General features: G+C 43.7%; 1 protein-coding gene across 1 annotated transcript in view; it reads right to left on the reverse strand.

Moving 5' to 3' along the window:
• tbce (tubulin folding cofactor E) overlaps positions 1 to 16,731 on the reverse strand; it is a 50,692-nt gene extending 33,961 nt beyond the window's left edge. The window contains exons 1-4 of the mRNA XM_052024065.1: positions 16,600 to 16,731; positions 7,937 to 8,079; positions 3,175 to 3,259; positions 1,049 to 1,237 (exon numbers count right to left, since the gene is read on the reverse strand). Coding sequence (XP_051880025.1) covers positions 1,049 to 1,237; positions 3,175 to 3,259; positions 7,937 to 8,042 — 380 coding nt within the window. The 5' untranslated portion in view covers positions 8,043 to 8,079; positions 16,600 to 16,731. The remainder of the gene's footprint in view (positions 1 to 1,048; positions 1,238 to 3,174; positions 3,260 to 7,936; positions 8,080 to 16,599) is intronic.
• Positions 16,732 to 19,184: the final 2,453 nt, after the last annotated feature.

Here is a 19,184-nt window from a genome sequence, read left to right on the forward strand (position 1 = left end):
CATATTTTAAAAGTTGTGAAAATAAGTCTCAGGAAATCTGGGTCTGCCATAGGGCTGGCAATCTTCCAGGACGCTCTCAAGAATCAGAGCAATCCGAATACTCTGAGCAAATGACCAGGAGAAAAACCATAAGATCATTAACAAAATCTTCATTTTCTTTGAAAACTTAAGTTTATTGGCTATAAAATTCTCAAACTAGAAGAGCTGTGGAAGTGAAGGCACTGAATAGATTCCAAAATACTTCTAACCACACCTAGCAAAACTGCCAGGGTAGGAGCAGGTGCAGTGAAATAACTAGGGAAAACCTTAAAAGAAAACATTAAAAATGGGGTAAAAGTGGTAAGTCTCAGGAGGTTACGTATCCAAGTGTACAATCCACTGTGAATTATACATTCCATCTTCATTGCTGAGTGGTAAACCTCCTTGTATTGGATTCAATCCATAACCATAAAATGCTCTTGATTAGTCAGGCTATGAAGCTTCCAAAAAAAAGGGCACAAGTTTAAGGTAAGAGGAAGGAGTTTTAAAGGGGATTTGATTGGAAAGGTTTTTTTTTTATACAGAGAGTGGAACTTGCTGCCAGAGGAGATGATGGAATCAGCACATTTAAGACACATTTAGACAGGCATTCAAACAGGCAGGCACAGAAGGATATAGAAAATGGAATCAGTGTGGATGGGCAAAAAGGTCGACATGGACATGATGGGCTGAATGGCCAGTTTCTGTGCTGTACCATTCTATGAATCTAAAAATATTGGGGATTAAAGGTCATTCGACTAGACTCAATGGGGTGGGTTAGTGTCAGGAGGGCATGTGATGAAACTTCCAGGACATGGGATCAGAGTTGGCAACTCCAGTCCTCCAAGTAATGCAAAGAGGTGCAAAGAAGTCAAATACACATTATAAATAGGTACACTATATGGATTAATGCAGTAAGCGAGCTACGTTTGCTGCAATATATCACAGAATGGGAAGAGCAGAAGGTGCAGCACTAATAGGACAGCCTTTTTAAACAGCTTCATTCTGCATCACAATATTCTCTCAATACCTTTGTTTAATTTCTGCATCCCGGTTTCCCAGTAATTCGATGGGTTTCTTGCACCAACGGACAGGATTGCCCCGGCAGTCCTGTATTCCCTGATTGCCCTCCGGCCCGTAGCGATCCTTCACTGCCGAGAGGAAATCAACTCCAAAGTTTGCCTTTTGAGGGCGAATGAACGAACCACCTGTGGGGTGACTAATGTAGAGGCAGAGCTTTTAAATGTGGTTGTAGCCCTTCCGAAGTAATTACGGTGTTTAATCCTTCTCCTGCCCCCCTAAATGGTTAGGAAACAAAGGTGGCTTTGGAAGCCATCAGTCTCTGGCAGAAAAATTAGCAGCAAAACAACGACAATGATGGCCAGTCAGGCTAATATTTGGGCAAAGACCTTTGATTTTACATAAATACTGGGATAAAGGTTGCAAAATATTATCTATTGGGGTATGAGTGCTCAAAGGGGGAATTGGAGGTGGGGGCTGCTGTTGACAGGACTTTATTCCTTGGAGAGTAGAAGAATGAGGGGAGGTTTGATAGAGGTTTACAAAATTATGAGGGGGAAAGACAGAGTAAATGCGAGTAGGCTCTTTCCACCTAGATTAGGAGAGATAAGTACAAGAGGACACGGCTTTAGGGTGAAAGGGGAAACCTTTAGGGGGAACATTAGGGGGAATTTCTTCACTCAGAAAGTGGTGGGAGTGTGGAACGGGTTGCTATCTGACGTGGTAAATGCGGGCTCACTCTTCAGTTTTAAGAATAAATTGGATAGATACATGGACAGGAGAGGTCTGGAGGGTTATGGACTGGGTGCAGATCAATGGGACTAGTAGAATAAAGTTCCAGCACAGACTAGAAGGGCCGAATGGCCTGTTTTCTGTGCTGTAGTGTTCTATGGTCTATGGACATAAATAAGCCAGAAAATGCCAACTCAAGTCTACTTTGGACAGCTTTGAGAATGGGATGATTAAAAGACAACAGGAAATAAAAGCCCGATCTCAGTAAAAGTGACTGTGAAGCTGTTGGATTGTCTCACTCTCCTTCAAAGAAGGAAATCTAATGTCCTTCCCTACTCTGTGCCCACGTGTCCTGCACCAGTGTCATTGACTGTCAATATCAAATATTTGGGAAACTTGTGATAGTCAATAAAACCAGCTTCGCCAACAATGCCACACAGTACAAATTTTTCTTTTAAAGACAATAAAATAATCAGCACAAACTTCTGGTGGATTTATAGTTCAGCTTTAAGATAAAAAGTGAAGGGAGCAACTACTGGGTGAGAAGTTGCTCATGAATATAGTCACTGTTGCAAGTTCATCCTTTTCCCTTCTGTGGGACTCAGCTGCCATTTTACAGAGGGGATAGCACAGGACTGATCTCCAGGCACGTACCAGTGCTGCTTACTGTCCCTGTCAGGACTCAGGATAACATGAGATTGCCTCTGGAAAAAGTAGGTGGATCCTCACGGCCCAGCCCTTTGGGATGTAATGCGCTCCCAAGCTGCAAGTGCACAGAATCTCACTCGTGCACAGAATCTCACTCGTGCACAGATATCTAATAATTTCTAACCCATATTTATCTTGTTTTGCCAAAGTCACTTTGAATCCCCATTCTGCAATGTTAGCTGCATTTCACAGGGTCAATAAGTTGACTCCAGTGGTAATGCAAAGTCCTTAAAATTAGTTCTAGGAAAGAGATTCACTGTTAATGATGTGCAATTGAAATCGCTGACTGATGACAGCTGTAGCTATGGTGATCAACTTAATTTCAGCAATACTTTGAAATTTACTGGAAAACACATTGCTCACACTAAAACACCATATGTGTATAAAATTAATTAGCACAGATAACAGAGGGGGCTGTAACCTATCAGTCTGTATCACAGGTTAGGTCAGTACCTTCGAGATTCAAGAGGAGGTTGAAAGTTATGGGTCTCTGCTCATTGCGAGGACATGTTGAAAGCAAAATAATTTGGGAATGTACAGTGGGGATAGGAGTGACATTGTTCCAGCTTTCATTCTCCTCATCACTCTCTCCATGTTGGGACATGGGAGGAAAGGAAAAATAACTGAAAATGGGAAGAGATAGATTTTAAACAACACAAATGGGAAGGAAGTTGCACGGAGGAGAAATTCAATTACCTGCACTGGAAATACTGCACTCCTTCATGAGTCCCATTGTGTTTTCCCCGCTCGGGATTGTCCCATTCCACTCCGAGCCAAATTCCTGGAAAACAACTGATTAAATTTAATGGCTGTATTTATTTCACCCTATATACCACTTCTAAGAAGCAAGGATTGGCAATTCAGTCATTCAAGGCTGCTATGCTATTCAGCAAGATGAAATGTAGTTAGATGTACAATACACTTAAATGTTTACTGGCTGCAGTTATAAAATGCAACATTTCCTGTCACTGAAACATTATCTCAATAGTCTCAGTAAATGCAACCAGCTTCTTCCAGATAACGTGAATTCTCTCCAACTTAACCCAAGTTCATTTTTCTGTCCTAGTTTTCCAGATTCACGTAGATCTTCCTCAGTAGAGGAACCACTGGTACTGTCCTAGTGTGCTGCCTTTAGATTATGTTACAATGCAATACATCCACTGAATTATCAAACATCTACCTTAAACAGGTGTAGCAGGTAGATTATTAAATCTCCCAGTTATTTAGTGGTAGAGAAAGGGGGTTTGCACAGCTGAATGTGAAGTCTCTGCCTATTAATCTTCTTGCCTGATTTTCATTTTGTTGACTTCCAGTGGATGAAAGTTAGGCAAGTTCTTCAGTCTGTGGGCAATCAATTACCACACAGCAGTGAAGCTAAGTGTCAACTCCAAAGCTTTTTCTTTTGCTAGATTTTAACTAGATTGAAATTAGACTACAGTGGCCTTTGGATTAAAAGTAGCAACACAGAAACATCAGAGGCATGTCAGATGCAGTTGAATGATGGATGAACGGGACAATGCTAATAGTGTACTTTTAGCCTCAAATTTCAAAATTTGTCTTATTTTCCAATTCTCTGGATTTTCCTCCTTCTCTGTCCCTGCAGCATTCCCCCAACCTCCTACCCACTCGATATAAAAAGAAAGTCAAACCTGCTTCTAAAAGTGTTTCACTTTTTCCACCTCTTTCATATTTTACCTCCCTACCTTTCCACTGACGTGATACATTCCCAGTCTCTGTCCCTGTTGCCAGTTCTTTGCTGATTGCCCCTTCAATGTAACATTATATCCCGGGCCCTCTCTCTTCTTTTCCAACTCAATTGCCATAGGTTCCAACTCCTAATAGTTATCCATTACATTCTGAGCTACAATTGCATTTAATATGGCCATCTGAGAGAGTGACGTAAACTGCTTTTCCTATAATGATAGCATCACATAAAGACTGTTAAAACACTACAAGCACAAGCTGTCCAATGCATTTTCTAAAATATCACTGTTCTTATCTATATGACAGCATAAAAGTTAAAGGCAAACACTAACATCAAGTTTTGTAGTAAAGTTACTTTACAGATTTAAGTAAGTTTTCCAGAATGCATTTATCTTACTCTGCAAAATCCAGTCCCATATTAAAGAAAGACTTTCATACCTACAGTACCTTTCCAAAGCACACTACAACTAATGAAGTACAATTGTAAAGGATCCCGGGAAAGATAGCTAATTGGATTCATAATTGGCTTGATGGTAGGAAGCAGAGATTGATGGTCGAAGGTTGTTTCTCAGACTGGAGGCTGTGACTAGTGGGGTGTCACAGGGGTCAGTGCTGGGACCTTTGATGCTCATTATTTATATAAACGATTTGGATGTGAATGCGAAGATGATACTACAATTGGTGGCATTGTAGACAGTGAAGAAGGCTATCAGAAATTACAGGGGGATCTTGATCAGCTAGGCAAGTGGGCCGATGATTGGCAAATGGCTTTCAATTCGGGTGTGTGAGGTGTTGCGTTTTGGGAAGTCAAACCAGGGTAGGAATGGTCGGGACCTGGGGAGTGCTGTGGAACAGAGGGACAGACCTAGGAGTACAAGGATATAGCTTGCTGAAAGCGGCGTCACAGGTAGACAGGGTGGTGAAGAGCATGGTTGGTATGCTGGCCTTCATCAGTCAGGGCGCTGAGTTGGGATGTCGTGCTGTAGTTGTACAAGAGGTTGGTGAGAACACACTTGGAGTACTGTGTACAGTTTTGGTTGTCCTGTAATAAGAAAGACTTCATTACACTGGGGAGAGTGCAGAGAAGATTTACGAGGATGCTGCCAGTGTGAGGGCCTGAGTTAGGAGAGGCTGGGCAGGCTGGGACTTTATTCCTTTGAATGTAGGAGATTGAAGGGCAACCTCAAGTGTATAAATAGGGTAAACACACATAGTCTTTAATGGAAAGAGCTGCCAGAGAAGGTGGTTGAGGCAGGTATAATAACAACATTCAAAAGGAGGTTTGGATAAGTACATGGATAGAAGGGGGTTAGAGGGACGTGGGCCAAACACGGGCAAATGGGAAAAGCTAGGTGGGCAGCATGGACGAGTTGGGCTGCTGTTGTATTGCTCCAAGCTGTATTACTCAAGAGACACTGCACCCAATTTGTCCACAACAAGGTCCCACAAACAGCAATGGTCATGACCAAATAACCAGGCGTTGGCTGAACGATAAATATGGGTCGACACACTTCTGGAACCTTCCTGCTTCTCCCCTCGTGCCAATGTACCCGAGGCAGATGGGACCACAATTTAGTATCTTGTCTGAAGGTAGCTACAGTACTGCACTTACTCAGGCTGGGTTACATGTTCTACTGTAAGGCTTCAACCCAGAATCTTCTGATCAGAAGCAAGGATCAATGAAAGGAAAATCACATCTGACTAATCTACTGGAGTTCTTTGGGAGTGCAACGTGGAGTAGATAAAGGGGGGAGAAAACTTGTTATCCGTGAAGGCGTTTGCCAAGGTCCCACCCAGAAGGTTGGCCAGCAAGGTTAGAAAACATGGAGATGGGAGCAGTAAACTAACATGGATTGAGAAATGTTTTTTTTTGGCTGAAAGCAAAGAGTCAGCATACGTGGATCATCCTCAGGCTGTGACTGGTGGAATAATGCAGAGATTGGTACCTGAGCCTCAGCTAATCAACATCTGTATCAACGATTTGGCGGAGGGGACTAAATTTCATATTTCCAAGTTTGCTGATGGTACCAAATTAGGTGGCATGGTGAGGAAGGAGGATGATGTAAAGAAGCTTCAATGGGACGTGGACAGGATGAGTTAAGCGCTAAGAACAGGGCAGATGGAACACAATATGGAAAAATGTGAGGTCTCCAACTTTGATGCACAAAACAGTCGAGTAATTTTTAAATGGTGAGGGAATGGGTGATGTTGATGTTCAAAGGGAACTGGCTGTGCTTGGATACAAGTCACTGACAACCAACGTACAAGTGCAACAAGCAATTGAGCAGGTAATTGGTACGTTAGCCTTTATAATAAGTGGATTTGAATACAGGAGTAAGGAAGTCATTGCAATATAGAAAGCTCACCAGCACCTCCACTTCCACAAGAGGCTAAAGAAATGTGGCACGTCCCCTTTGACACTCACCAACTTTTATCGATGCACCACAGAAAGCATTCTAACTGGATGCATCATGGCTTGGTGTGGCAACTGCTCTGCCCAGGACCGTAAGAAACTGCAGAGAGTTGTGGACACAGCCCAGCACATCACAGAAACCAGTCTCCCCTCCATGGACTCTCTCTATACCTGTCTACCTGCAATGCACTTCCCTGCAGCTGTGACACTTTACTCTGTACTCTGTTATTGTTTTTTTAAACTGTACTACCTCCATGCACTCTGTACTAACTCAATGTATCTGCACTGTGTAATGAATTGACCTGTACAATCGGTATGCAAGACAAGTTTTTCACTGTACCTCAGTACAAGTGACAATAATAAACCATTACTAATACCAATTACAAAGGACCTTGGTGAGACTGCATCTGGAGTACTTTGCACAGTTCTGGTCTTACCCAAGAAAGAATATACTTATCACAGAGGGAGTGCAGCAAAGTTTCACTGGTTGCAGGAATGGTGGGTTTGCTGTACGAGGAGAGTACACTGGGACTGTATTCTCCGGTGTTTAGAAGAATGACAGGAGATCTCATTGAAACCTACAAAATTCTCACAGGGTTTGACAGCGTGGATGCATGGTTGAGAAGTCTAGGAACATGGACACAGTTTGAGAATAAGGGAGGAATGGGGAGAAGTCAGAGCTTGGTGAACTTTTGGAATTCTCTGTCCCAGATATCAGTCATTGAGTTCATTCAAAACAGAGATTGATAGCAATCCAAATATTAAGGGAATCAAGGGATATGGGGAAATTGCAGGTACAAGCTCCTATTTCTTATCTTCTTAAAGGCGTTACTTAGAGAGCTATAGCTGAGAGAGTTAAAACAGCTGCTGTTCCCCAAGGGTCAACATAGGGCCATAAGATTGCATGGCATTGCCATGAACTTGCATTACTTTATTTTTTGGTGGAAAATATGGAGTGAATAAAATAAAGACAATGATCTTCTAATCTGAGAGTTATCGCTGGCTGTGGGCACGATGAGCACAGTACCCCTGACTAAGGAGATCATGGCTCAGGACCCCGCTGTAGAGACAATGCAAAAGATCCCACAGTACCAATTCAAATCCTCCCCAGTGTCCTGGCCAAAATCTATCCCTAACCTAACTTCATCAAAACCAAAGCTGTTCATTATCTAAATGCTACTTTTGGGAGCTTGCTTTGCTCAGATTGGCTGTCCTGTTTCCGACACTACATCACTACTGCACTTTGTCCTTTGGTTTTAAAGCACTTTGGGGAAAAAGAGACTGGAGAAATACAAATTATTCTTCATTTCAACCATCGTGGAAAGTATTCAGAAAATATACCTGGTGCTGATGTCACTTTTCCCACAAAGCGCACAGTGCCATATTCATCCCGACAGGCGATTCTTCTACCCACAGCATCACAGGGCACACTGTCACTTTGCGTCATCCTCGATAAATGTCAGCCCCTCACCGTTCATCCAAATCTAGGGAGAATTACGTGAAACAAATCAGATCTTTTATACACACACCCCATGGATCGTGCTGTGAGAATTACCAGGTCACTATGCTACCCACCCTACTTCCTTCCAACTTCTACACCTCTTTTGTAACACAAGGCACCTAGAATCACACAGCATGCAGACAAGACCAGTGATGCTTCTTCAAAAACTATCCAAACAGTCCAGTCCAGTATTCTGAATAGTTAAAAAAAAGTAAATCCCTATTACAAAGCACAAATTAAACTTGAATATCCCTTTATACTCAAAGTCTGCACCTAACTAAATGGGAGAATTCAACTGTTATCAACAGATTTCTTACATTGCTCACAGTAGGACGGAGGATCTACTGTTACGAGGGTACCACATCACTACTGAAATAATTTATTAAGAAATCTGGACAGTAGTTTCTTAGAGGCAATAGAGGCTTTTTAAGAATATCTTTTGGCTTTCATAACCCCCCCTTCAAGAAACACCTGGCATGTACCCACATTTCTGATAAGAATACTGTTACAGACATCTCAAACACAGGAAGTTTAATTATGTTTAATTATTTTCTTGTAAACGTTTAGTTGCAGGTAATTAGACTCTCTTCCTCACAGGTGGAAGCAATTACAATAATGATTTTTAAAGGAAAATATGCCAGGTAATTAGTTGGATTCAAAATCTTTTTATACTGTGCATTGAACTAAAGTTAAAATAAGGAAAATTGGCCTGAGCTCAGTAAGTTCCCATCAGATAGGTGCCCAAACTCACAAAGACCCTCAAAGTAAAACAATGGAAGGTACAGTTGAATAAATCCTTTAAAACACATTTTGCTTTCCCTCATATTACATTGTAAAGTAACCAAACAGAAGTTCCCAGAAGCCAGAGAATATTATTCCCTCAAGGCAGCTGACCAATTGGTACTGATTCTGGGATATTAAACACAGAGCACGTGCACAGGCTCCCGATCCTCATTCAGCTGACAGTTCGGACAGGGTGGTGGAGGCAGGAACCCTCATCACATTTACAGAGTGTCTGGACATGAACTGTGAGCTACAGGGCTACCGATTACGAACTGGAAGGTGGGATTGGGTTGGGTCGCTCTTTAATCAGCCAGTGTGGACAAGATGGGCCAAATGCAATTCAGTGTTGTAAGTTTTCTATGAATCAAAAAAACCCAATCAGAATCAGATTTATTGTCATAAATATGATGTAAAATTTGTTGTTTTGCAGCAGCAGTACAGTACAAAAGCAAAAATTACTATAAATTACAAAATAAATAAATAGTGCAAAAAAGAGGATAACGGGGTAGTGTTCATGGGCCGTTCAGAAATCTGATGGCGGAGGGGAAGAAGCTGTTCCTGAAACATTGAGTGTGGGTCTTCAGGCTCCTGTATCTCCTCCCTGATGGTAGTAACGTGAAGAGGGCATGTCCCGGATGGTGAGGATCCTTAGTGATGGATGCTGGCTTCTTGAGGCACCGCCTCTTGAAGATATCCTCGATGGTGGGGAGGGTTATGCCCCGTGATGGAGCTGGCTGAGTCTATAATCCTCTGCAGCCTTTTGTGATCCAGTGCACTGAAGCCTCCATACCAGGCTGTGAAGTAACCAGTCAGAATGCTCTCCATCGTACATCTATGGAAACTTGCAGGAGTCTTTGGTGACCTACCATATCTCCTCAAACTCCTAACAAAGTAGAGCTGCTGGCATGCCTTCTTTGTGATTGTATCAATATGTTGGGCTCAGAATACATTTTCCAAGATGTTGACGCCCAGAAACTTGAAGTTCCTCACCCTTTCCACCGCTGACCCCTCAATGAATACTGGTTTGTGTTCTCCTGACTTCCCCTGAAGTCCACAATCAATTCCTTGGCCTTGCTGACATTGAGTGTGAGGTTGTTGTTGCGACACCACTCAACCAGCCAATCTATCTCACTCCTGTACGCCTCCTCGTCGCTATCTGAGGTTTTACCAACAACAGTGGTGTCATCAGCAATAGATGGCGTTTGAGCTGTGCCTGGCCACACAGAGTGTAGAGAGAGTAGAGCAACGGGCTAAACACACATCCTTGAGGTGCACCTATGTTAATTGTCAGCGAGGAGGAGACGTTACCGATCTGCACTGACCATGGTCTCCCGATAAGTAAGTTGAGGATCCAGTTGTAGAGGGAGGTACAGAGGCGCAGGTTTTGAAGCTTGTTAATTAGTACTGAGGGGATGATGGTGCTGAATGCCGAGCTGTAATCGATAAACAGCACCCTGACACATGTTTTGCTGTTGTCCAGGTGCTCCAAAGCAGAGTGGAGAGCCAGTGAGATTGCATCCGCTGTAGACGCAGACTTTAGAAAGTCTGAGGCCTTTGAGTAAAAGAAAAGTAAACTGGCATTTAAAGGTCGAAGGTCAAGGACAGACTAAAGGCAGGTGCTCAATTTATGAGGGATTCAGAAAGAATAAATGAGGAATAACTGTTCCCATTGGTGGGATGGTTAGTAAACAGATGGCACTGATTTAAGGCATTACTGAAAGAAACAGAAGGAATATGTGCAAATCATTTTTCAAATTCTCTATCTAGTCATTGTAGATTTGACAGTAATTGGTAATTAGTTTATTATTGTCACGTACTGAGAGTCAGTGAAAAGCTTTTGTGTGGCATCCAAACAGATCATTTCATACAAAAATACATCAAGGTAGTACAAAAATGCAGAACAGAAAAACAGAATGCAGAATACAGTGTTACAGTTACAGTGAAAGTGCAGTGCAGGCAGACAATAAGGTGCAAGATGAGAAATCAAGAGTTCAACTTTATCGTACAAGAGATCCATTCAAGAGTCTGATAACAGTGGGATAGAAGCTGTCCTTGAATCTGGTGGTACACGTTCTCAAGCTTTTGTATATTCTGCCCAACAGGAGGGGGGAGTAGAGAGAATGATGTGCATAAGGGAACTGAAAGAATACTCAAAAAGGAAAGAAAAACAGATTGCAGGGCTGTGGAGAAAGTTCAGGGGAAGATGACTTATTCAAATAGCTCTACCAAAAGCAAGCAAGCACACTGAGCCAAACAGAGCCCTTCTCCACCTAAGATTCTACTGTAGTAAAGACAATTGAATTATGAATTCTGGAATACATACTTGGAAACATGTTTAAAATTTTATTCTGGATATTATAAGTTACAGTTACCAGAAACAAAACTGATTCCTCTATTTTTTTCAGAAACACTGAGCAATTTGTGGGGAAAACAATATAATGTCATTCAGGCCAGTTTGTATGGTTACAGGTGGTGCCATTACACCAGTAACTTCCTTTACAAGTGTGAAGGTGTACATTTATAATGAAAATAGCTACTGCAACTGTGGGACAGAAAGAGGAACAAGAACAAAAATCAGGTTAACTTGCATTTAAACAGCCCACTGACCATTCAAAGCACTTCACAGCAGCATTACCAATCAAAATTTGACAACAAACTGCACATCCAGGTTTGGTGACACATCAGTGGGCTTTAAGGAACATTTTAAAGAGAGAAGGAGAAGTAGAGTACAGATTGCTTTAGGGAGGAATTACTAGACCTTAGGACCTTTGTGGCTGTAGGCAGAGCCACCCCAGGGGCAATAAGAGAAAGGCCAAAACAGGATAACCATAAACATAATGGAAAGTTACAAGTTTGGAGGAGATAACAGAGAAGGAAGGGGGTGAAGCCCTGGAGGGGTTTCAAAACACGGTGAAGGATTACTTAGTCGGGAGCCAATACAAGCATAGAGGTGATGGGTGAATGGAACGTGGAATGAGCTGGACGTAGTGCACAGAATTCTGGATGATGTCACGTTTATAGAGGATAGGACAGTCAGACAGAGCAGGTTTTTCATTATGTACAATAAATTCAAACACATTATGAAGAGATTCCATCCACATTAGCTGCAAATGTACAGCGTCCAGAAAGGTAGTAAATCAGCGAGGAATACAGAGGGATAAAGGAAACCAGGGGCTGTGTTTAGGAAGAACCAAGATCTTAACAGCATAACAGAATTAAGGTGTACAACAAAAGAGCTGGTCATTGACTTCAGGAGAGGGGGTGGTGTACATGCACCTGTCTACATCAATGGTGCTGAGGTTGAGAGGGTTGAGAGCTTCAAGTTCCTGGGAGTGAACATCACCAATAGTCTGTCCTGGTCAAATCATGTAGATGCCATGGCCAAGAAAGCTCACCAGTGCCTCTACTTCCTCAGGAGGCTAAAGAAATTCAGTTTGTCCCCTTTGACTCTCACCAACTTTTATTGATGCACCACAGAAAGCATCCTATCTGGATGTATCACGGCTTGGTACGGCAACTGCTCTGCCCAGGACAGCAAGAAACTGCAGATGGTTGTGGACACAGCCCAGTGCATCACGGACACCAGCCTCCCCTCCTTGGACTCTGTCTTTACCTCTCGTTGCCTTGGTGAAGCAGCCAGCATAATCAAAGACCCCACCCACCCAGGTCATTCTCTCTTCTCTCCTCTGTCATCAGGTAGAAGATACAGGAGCCTGAAGGCACATACCACCAGGTTCAAGGACAGCTTCTATCCCACTGTGATAAGACTATTGAACGGTTCCCTTATACGATGAGATAGACTATGACCTCACGATCTACCTTGTTGTGAGCTCGCACCTTATTGCACTGCACTTTCTCTGTAGCTGTGACACTTTACTCTGTACTGTTATTGTTTTTACTTGTACTACCTCAATGCACTCTGTACTAACTCAATGTAACTGCACTGTGCAATGAATTGATCTGTCCAATTGGTATGCAAGACAAGTTTTTCACTGTACCTCAGTATAAGTGACAATAATAAACCAATACGAATAATAAATGATCTAACACCTTAACAACAATGCACAACAAATTTAGGAGCTAACCTTACAAATAAAGTTTACAAATCCATATCCCACAGGCTAACTGCTACAATGAATTGAATCTGCATTTCTTTGAAGCAATTAAACTTGCAAACAATACAACACACTACAGTTCACTGGCAGACTTCAATGCAGTCTTACTGAAGCTACAGAAGTCCCAGGAACCCTTCTGTATGTGATTTTACGATGGGCAACAAACTCCTCTGCAATTCCCTTGCACCAGAGTCAACCACTCACAGGTAGCTCATCATCTCATTAGCAATTTAAATGGAATATTAACTAATAGTTTTAATGCTTCCTAGTCCTCAATTTTAAAAGCATGTACGACAACATCCCTTTAAAGCATTATTAAAGGGAAGTAACAGATAACATTGTGTACAAAAACGAGTCAGGGCCAGTGATGGAATTATGGTAACTCCAGTTATACCAACAGAAGGTTGACTGCATTGGAAAATATCATTTAAGACTGAAGCTGCTACTTCTATCCTGAGGTTACATGAGATAAGATATTGAAAATAGGTCAAGGGGAGAGATCACAATACAATACTGTATATTTGAGGCAGGCCCAACAAATCAGCGAGGTCAATGTGAGCAGATAACAAGGTGTAATGGGGACACGGGAGACTGCAGATGCTGGAATCTGGAGCAACAATCTGCTGGAGGAACTCAGCAGGTCGAGCAGCATCTGTGGGGGGGGGAGGAATTGTCCTGATGCAGGGTTTCGACCCGAAACATCAATAATTCCTCCCCTGCACTCGCCACAGATGCATTTCAACCCACTGAGTTCCTCCAGCGGATTGTTCGTTGAACAAGATGCAGTAGTTTGGCTGCTGGCAAGATAGGTACAGACACAAGACTCAGACCCTTGAGAGAGGTTAAATCCCATGGAGAGAACAACGCAAGCTCACAAGTAGAATTTCCATACCCTTCTGTGCAAATTAAAATATTTTTTGGATGTTTTGTGTATTACATACAACTTTCTTTTGCAATCTGTTATGTAGCCAAAAGGCCAAGAGGAGAAGAATGGTGTACAAGATGTCTACCAAAATTTATTCAGAGGGATTTGATTGATTTCAGTATGTTCATTTACAAGTGCTACATTTCCTCCACTTCAGCAGTTACTGCTGAAAGATTTGATTGCTCTTAGGTACAAGTGCAATTCATTAGCAGTTTTGGAGACTGAATCTCCTAGTTACCGAGTTGCAATTAGCCAAACATAAATGGAACTCTGCAGCATGCTCGAGGAATGGAAAGTGACTTTCCTCACTGATCAGTGCCATTGGTTCACCAAAGAAATTCCAAAATGAACAAACTTCCATTATATTAGGAGTGAATCTCTGGATCTCAGTGCCAAACTGAAAAGCAATTTCTTAATTAGCAATGACTTTAGCTGCAACATTTTTAAATATTATATTGTGAATATAAATATTTAAGTAAAGGAAATGCCACCATTATAACCAGATTAATATTTTAAGGACTGAGGAAAAACATAAAAGTAAAACAGTAAGGATTCTCATCATAGAGCTTAACAGGAAAGAAGGAAAAGCTGTACAAGAAAAGATCAGAAACTTGCCAAGACTAACTTTGTAAAAAGATTTAAATAATGACAAGGGTTAAGACCTCAGAGAGAATCAATATTTGCTTGGATTTGGGCAAATATTTTGAATATTTCAACTCTTTAGCGTGATGTGCACTGCCAAATGAAAGATTGCTATAGCTAAACACTCCTGTATAATGTAGATCACACATCCAACAGCTGAAGTCTAGGATGATTCAAGGCCAAATAGAGACTGAGATAGGAGTTCCACAGGATAAATGCCACAACACTGAGAGGAAAACAAGGAACAGAATTCAACACCTCAATCTGTTCTGCCATTTAATTAGATCTCAGCTGATCTGCATCTATCTTCATCTACTCAGGTAACCATCAAAAGCTCTATCTAAACATCTTTCAATCTCATTTCCAGATGCCCAACTGACCCCCAAGTAATGTCAATGGTAGGGAACTTATTGGGGCAAAAAAAACTGTCTGAGGGACAGGATTAATCTCCACCTGAAAATACAGGGTTTGATCAGGGATAGTCAGCACGGTTTGTCAATGGGAGATCCTAACTAATTTGATTGATCTTTCAGAAGAAATAACAAAATATAATGATGAGGCAGTGCAGTTGTTTTAGTTGGCATGGACTTCAGCAAGGCCTTTGACAAGGCTCATATGGAAGGTTGGTCCAAATTATTAAGAGCCCATGGGATCCAAGGCAAATTGGATCCAGACTTAACTCAGTAACAGGAAACAGAGGATGATGGTGAAGGGTTGCATCTGTGATTGGTTGCTTGTGACCAGTGATGTACCACAGCCATTAATGCTGGGACTCTTACCATTTCTTATTGACACTGATGATTTGGACATGAATCTATGACATACAATTGGCAAATTTGCAGAAAACAAAAAAAAAACTGGTGGTATTGTTGATAGTTGTGAGGATAGTCTAGGTTCTGAATGATTTTGATCAGCTGGTCAGCTGGGTGGAGCAATGGCAGGTGAAATTTAATCCCACCAAGTGTGAGGTGATGTATTTTGGGAGCTCAATGTAGGACATCCACCGTGAATGGGAGAGTCGCAGGGATACTGAAAAAGAGAGGAACTTTGGAGCACAAGTTTATAGATCCCTAAAGGTAAAGAAAACTAATGGGACACTGGCCCTCCTTGGCCAGGGCACGGACATGGTGGGCCGAATGGCCTGTGTGCTGTACGTCTCTAGGACTTGCGGGGATTGGGAGAGAGAGTTTGAGATCCGCACCCGGGAGCGGCCCAGATCTAATACTGAAGTGTTCGCTCTTTGTTCTAAGCTCCTCGCCAGAGGAAACACTTTGTCGCCCTAGCGACACGGTAAACGCTGCCATCAGATCACAGGTAAAACACACACGTTCGGGGACCTACAGCCGCCCCACGCTCGGCTGCTCTCACCGGTTAACGCCCCCCCCCCCCCCCCGTAAATCCAAGCCCATTCCCCACGTGACCTTCTCTCCTCACCTACCTGGGCCTCGCCCCCGCTCCCGACACCCCCACCGGCCTGGACCTGCACCTGGGCCTCCGGCACCCTCACCCCGGCACTGGGCCCACCTTCCCCCTCTCCCACCGCCCCCCCCCCAGATCCGCGACCCCTCCCATCCATAGACCCTCCCCACCCCACCCCTCCAGCACCCTCACCCCGGCACTGGGCCCACCTTCCCCCTCTCCCACCCCCCCCCCAGATCCGCGACCCCTCCCATCCATAGACCCACCCCACCCCTCCAGCACCCTCACCCCGGCACTGGGCCCACCTTCCCCCTCTCCCACCCCCCCCCCCCAGACCCGGGACCCCTCCCATCCATGGACCCTCTCCACCCCACCCCACCCCTCCGGCACCCTCACCTCGGCAATGGGCCCACCCCCCAGACCCGGGACCTCTCCCATCCACAGACCCTCCCCACCCCGGCACTGGGCCCACCCTCGACCCCCTCCAGACCCGGGCCCCCGCCCATCGCCCAGACCTGGGCCTCGCCGTCCGACCCAGCTCCCTCAGTCCAGCACTGACTCTCAGGCTCGTTGAGCCTCGGGGCGGTGAGAAGCCGCCCGCCCACCGAACCCAACCCACCATCGCCTCCTGCCCGAGCCCGTTGTTTGATCTCCGGTCGCCAGGGGACGCGGCGGAACTCCCGCCAAAGCGCCGCGGTTTCCCGGACGGAGACGTTCTGTGTAGCAACCGACGTCACGGATACGTCACCCCAGTGACGGCGCCCCCCGGCGGCTGGAGGAGTGGAGGGCGAGCTCCGGGTCCGCAGTGACGTCACCCACAGTCCTCCAGCTGGACTGGGTGTGACGTCACCCACACTATCAATTAATCTGCAAGTAAAACCATCAATGTCAGCAATTCCCTTAATGTGTGGAGAAGTGTTTCTTTGCATCACCCTCCAGCAGACTGGCTCTTCAATGTTATGCCCCATTGCTCTGGACAACTGCACCAGAGGAAATAGCTTCTCTATATCCACCTTACTGAGTCTGTTCATCATCAATATGTATTATAAAATGTAATACATTTTGCATTATTGCTGCAAAGGCCAACCAAGAATAATAGACAAGCCTAAAAGCAACTCCACATCCCATCCTGTGCTTTTCTTTCTATTGCACCTCTTGCTGGTTGAATTGAGTGTTTTTAAGAAGCAATAAAATGGGTGACCCAATCGCGGTGTTTAAAATGATCAGAATATCTCTTAGAATAGAGAGAGAGAAATCTGTCAGGACTCAGGTGCCTTTGATGTGAATTCAGGTCATTGTGAGCAAGTCCATCTGCCTGCACTGCACTTTCTCTGTAGCTACAACACTATATTCTGCTTTCCCTATTTTCCTTTTACTGTTTTGACATCATTATGTATGGAATGGTCTGTCGGAATGGCACGCAAACAAAAGCTTTTCACTATATCTCCGCACATATGACAATAATAAACCAATACCAATATGCATGTTTTATTAAGGGACGTGCACCTGCTGTGTTAACTTTTCCTCAACACCTGCTGGATATTCCCACATTTTCTGCACTACAGTTCCTGTTATCAATTTCTTCAAATTCCACCTTCCTCCTGCTTCCTGCACCCCCACTCGTTCCGTTTTAACTGAATCCTAGTTCCATTTGCTACTACATAGCATTTAGTGCCTGAAATCCCTTCCCCTTTACCCTGACAGTAACCTCAGCTGTCTGGTTTTCTGCTACTTTAATGTATATTGGGTAAGAGTTGCAGAACCAAGCCAGATAAATAGAGCTGAAATCAGCCATAAACTAATTTATTAGTGTAACAGGCTAGAAGGGCTGAATGGCCTATTCTTGCTGTTCCCCCAGTCCTGTTTCTGCCCAACTTGTAATGCTCAATCCATCCAGCAGATGACAGTAACAGGCAATACTCAGGCCCGTCATGGGGGAAACATGATTCAATAGTAATTTAGTACACAAAAATTGCAAGCTATCAGTATATTATTGAAATACTGCCAACATATTTTCCTTTTGTTTTGTCGTAAACCATACTTTCTCAGTATTGAGCAAAAATATGATCTTCTGCAAATCAATGCACACACATACGTAAACCCACATCTCCTTGGGAATTCTTCAAGGGAATACAATTCCCGGACAAGGATCCTAGGAGGACCATGCCTGGCAGGTTGTGAATGGCAAGATTTACCTGCTGCTTCCTTCCTGAACAGCTGCCCGTATTGGTACTGGTTTATTATTGTCACTTGTACCGAGGTACAGTGAAAAACTTGTCTTGCATACTGTTCGTACAGATCAATTCATTACGCAGTGCAGATACATTGAGTTAGTCCATTGAGGTAGTACAGTTTAAAAAAAACAGAGCACAGAGTAAAGTGTCACAGCTACAGGGAAGTGCATTGCAGGTAGACAATAAGGTGCAAGGTGATAATAAGGTAGATTGTGAGGTCAAGAGTCCATCTCAATGTATAAGGGAACCGTTCAATAGTCTTATCACAGTGGGATAGAAGCTGTCCTTGAGCCTGGTGGTACGTGCCCTCAGCCTCCTGTATCTTCTGCCTGATGGGAGAGGGGAGAAGAGAGAATGTCCCGGGTGGATGGGGTCTTTGATTATGCTGGATGCTTCACCAAGGCAGCGAGAGGTATAGACAGAGTCCATGGAGGGGAGGCTGGTTCCTGTGACACGCTGGGCTGTGACTACAACTCTCCGCAGTTTCTTGCGGTCCTGGGCAGAGCAGTTGCCGCACCAAGCCGTGATGCATCCAGTTAGGATGCTTTCTCTGGTGCATCGATGAAAATTGGTGAGTGCTACAAGGAAGATGGGATGTGGATATTGGGATGATGGGATAAGGATATTGGGATAAGGAAGATGGGATGTGGATATTGTGGAAAGAGGACAAAAGGAAAGGATAAGAAATGCTGAAGAGTGAGGCATTAGTGGAGCAGGCAAAGAACAGAAAGAGAATTAGAGACAAGGAGGGGTCTTGGGACAGTGACAGAAGCCCCAAGATTCATGCATGGAATTATATCCAGTCTACAGCACTCACACCCCTTTCACCCACCCACATATTTATGCTCTACCTGAGCCACACCTCTTTCTCTCAGCACACCCTTCGATCCTGTTCACCCTGCATGTGTATATTTTTTCCCCGTAGATGCACAGTTTTTATTTGCCCTTGTATATTCTATGTGGTAGTGAT

Source organism: Pristis pectinata, chromosome 10 (assembly GCF_009764475.1).
Source record: "Pristis pectinata isolate sPriPec2 chromosome 10, sPriPec2.1.pri, whole genome shotgun sequence".
NCBI lineage: Eukaryota > Metazoa > Chordata > Chondrichthyes > Rhinopristiformes > Pristidae > Pristis > Pristis pectinata.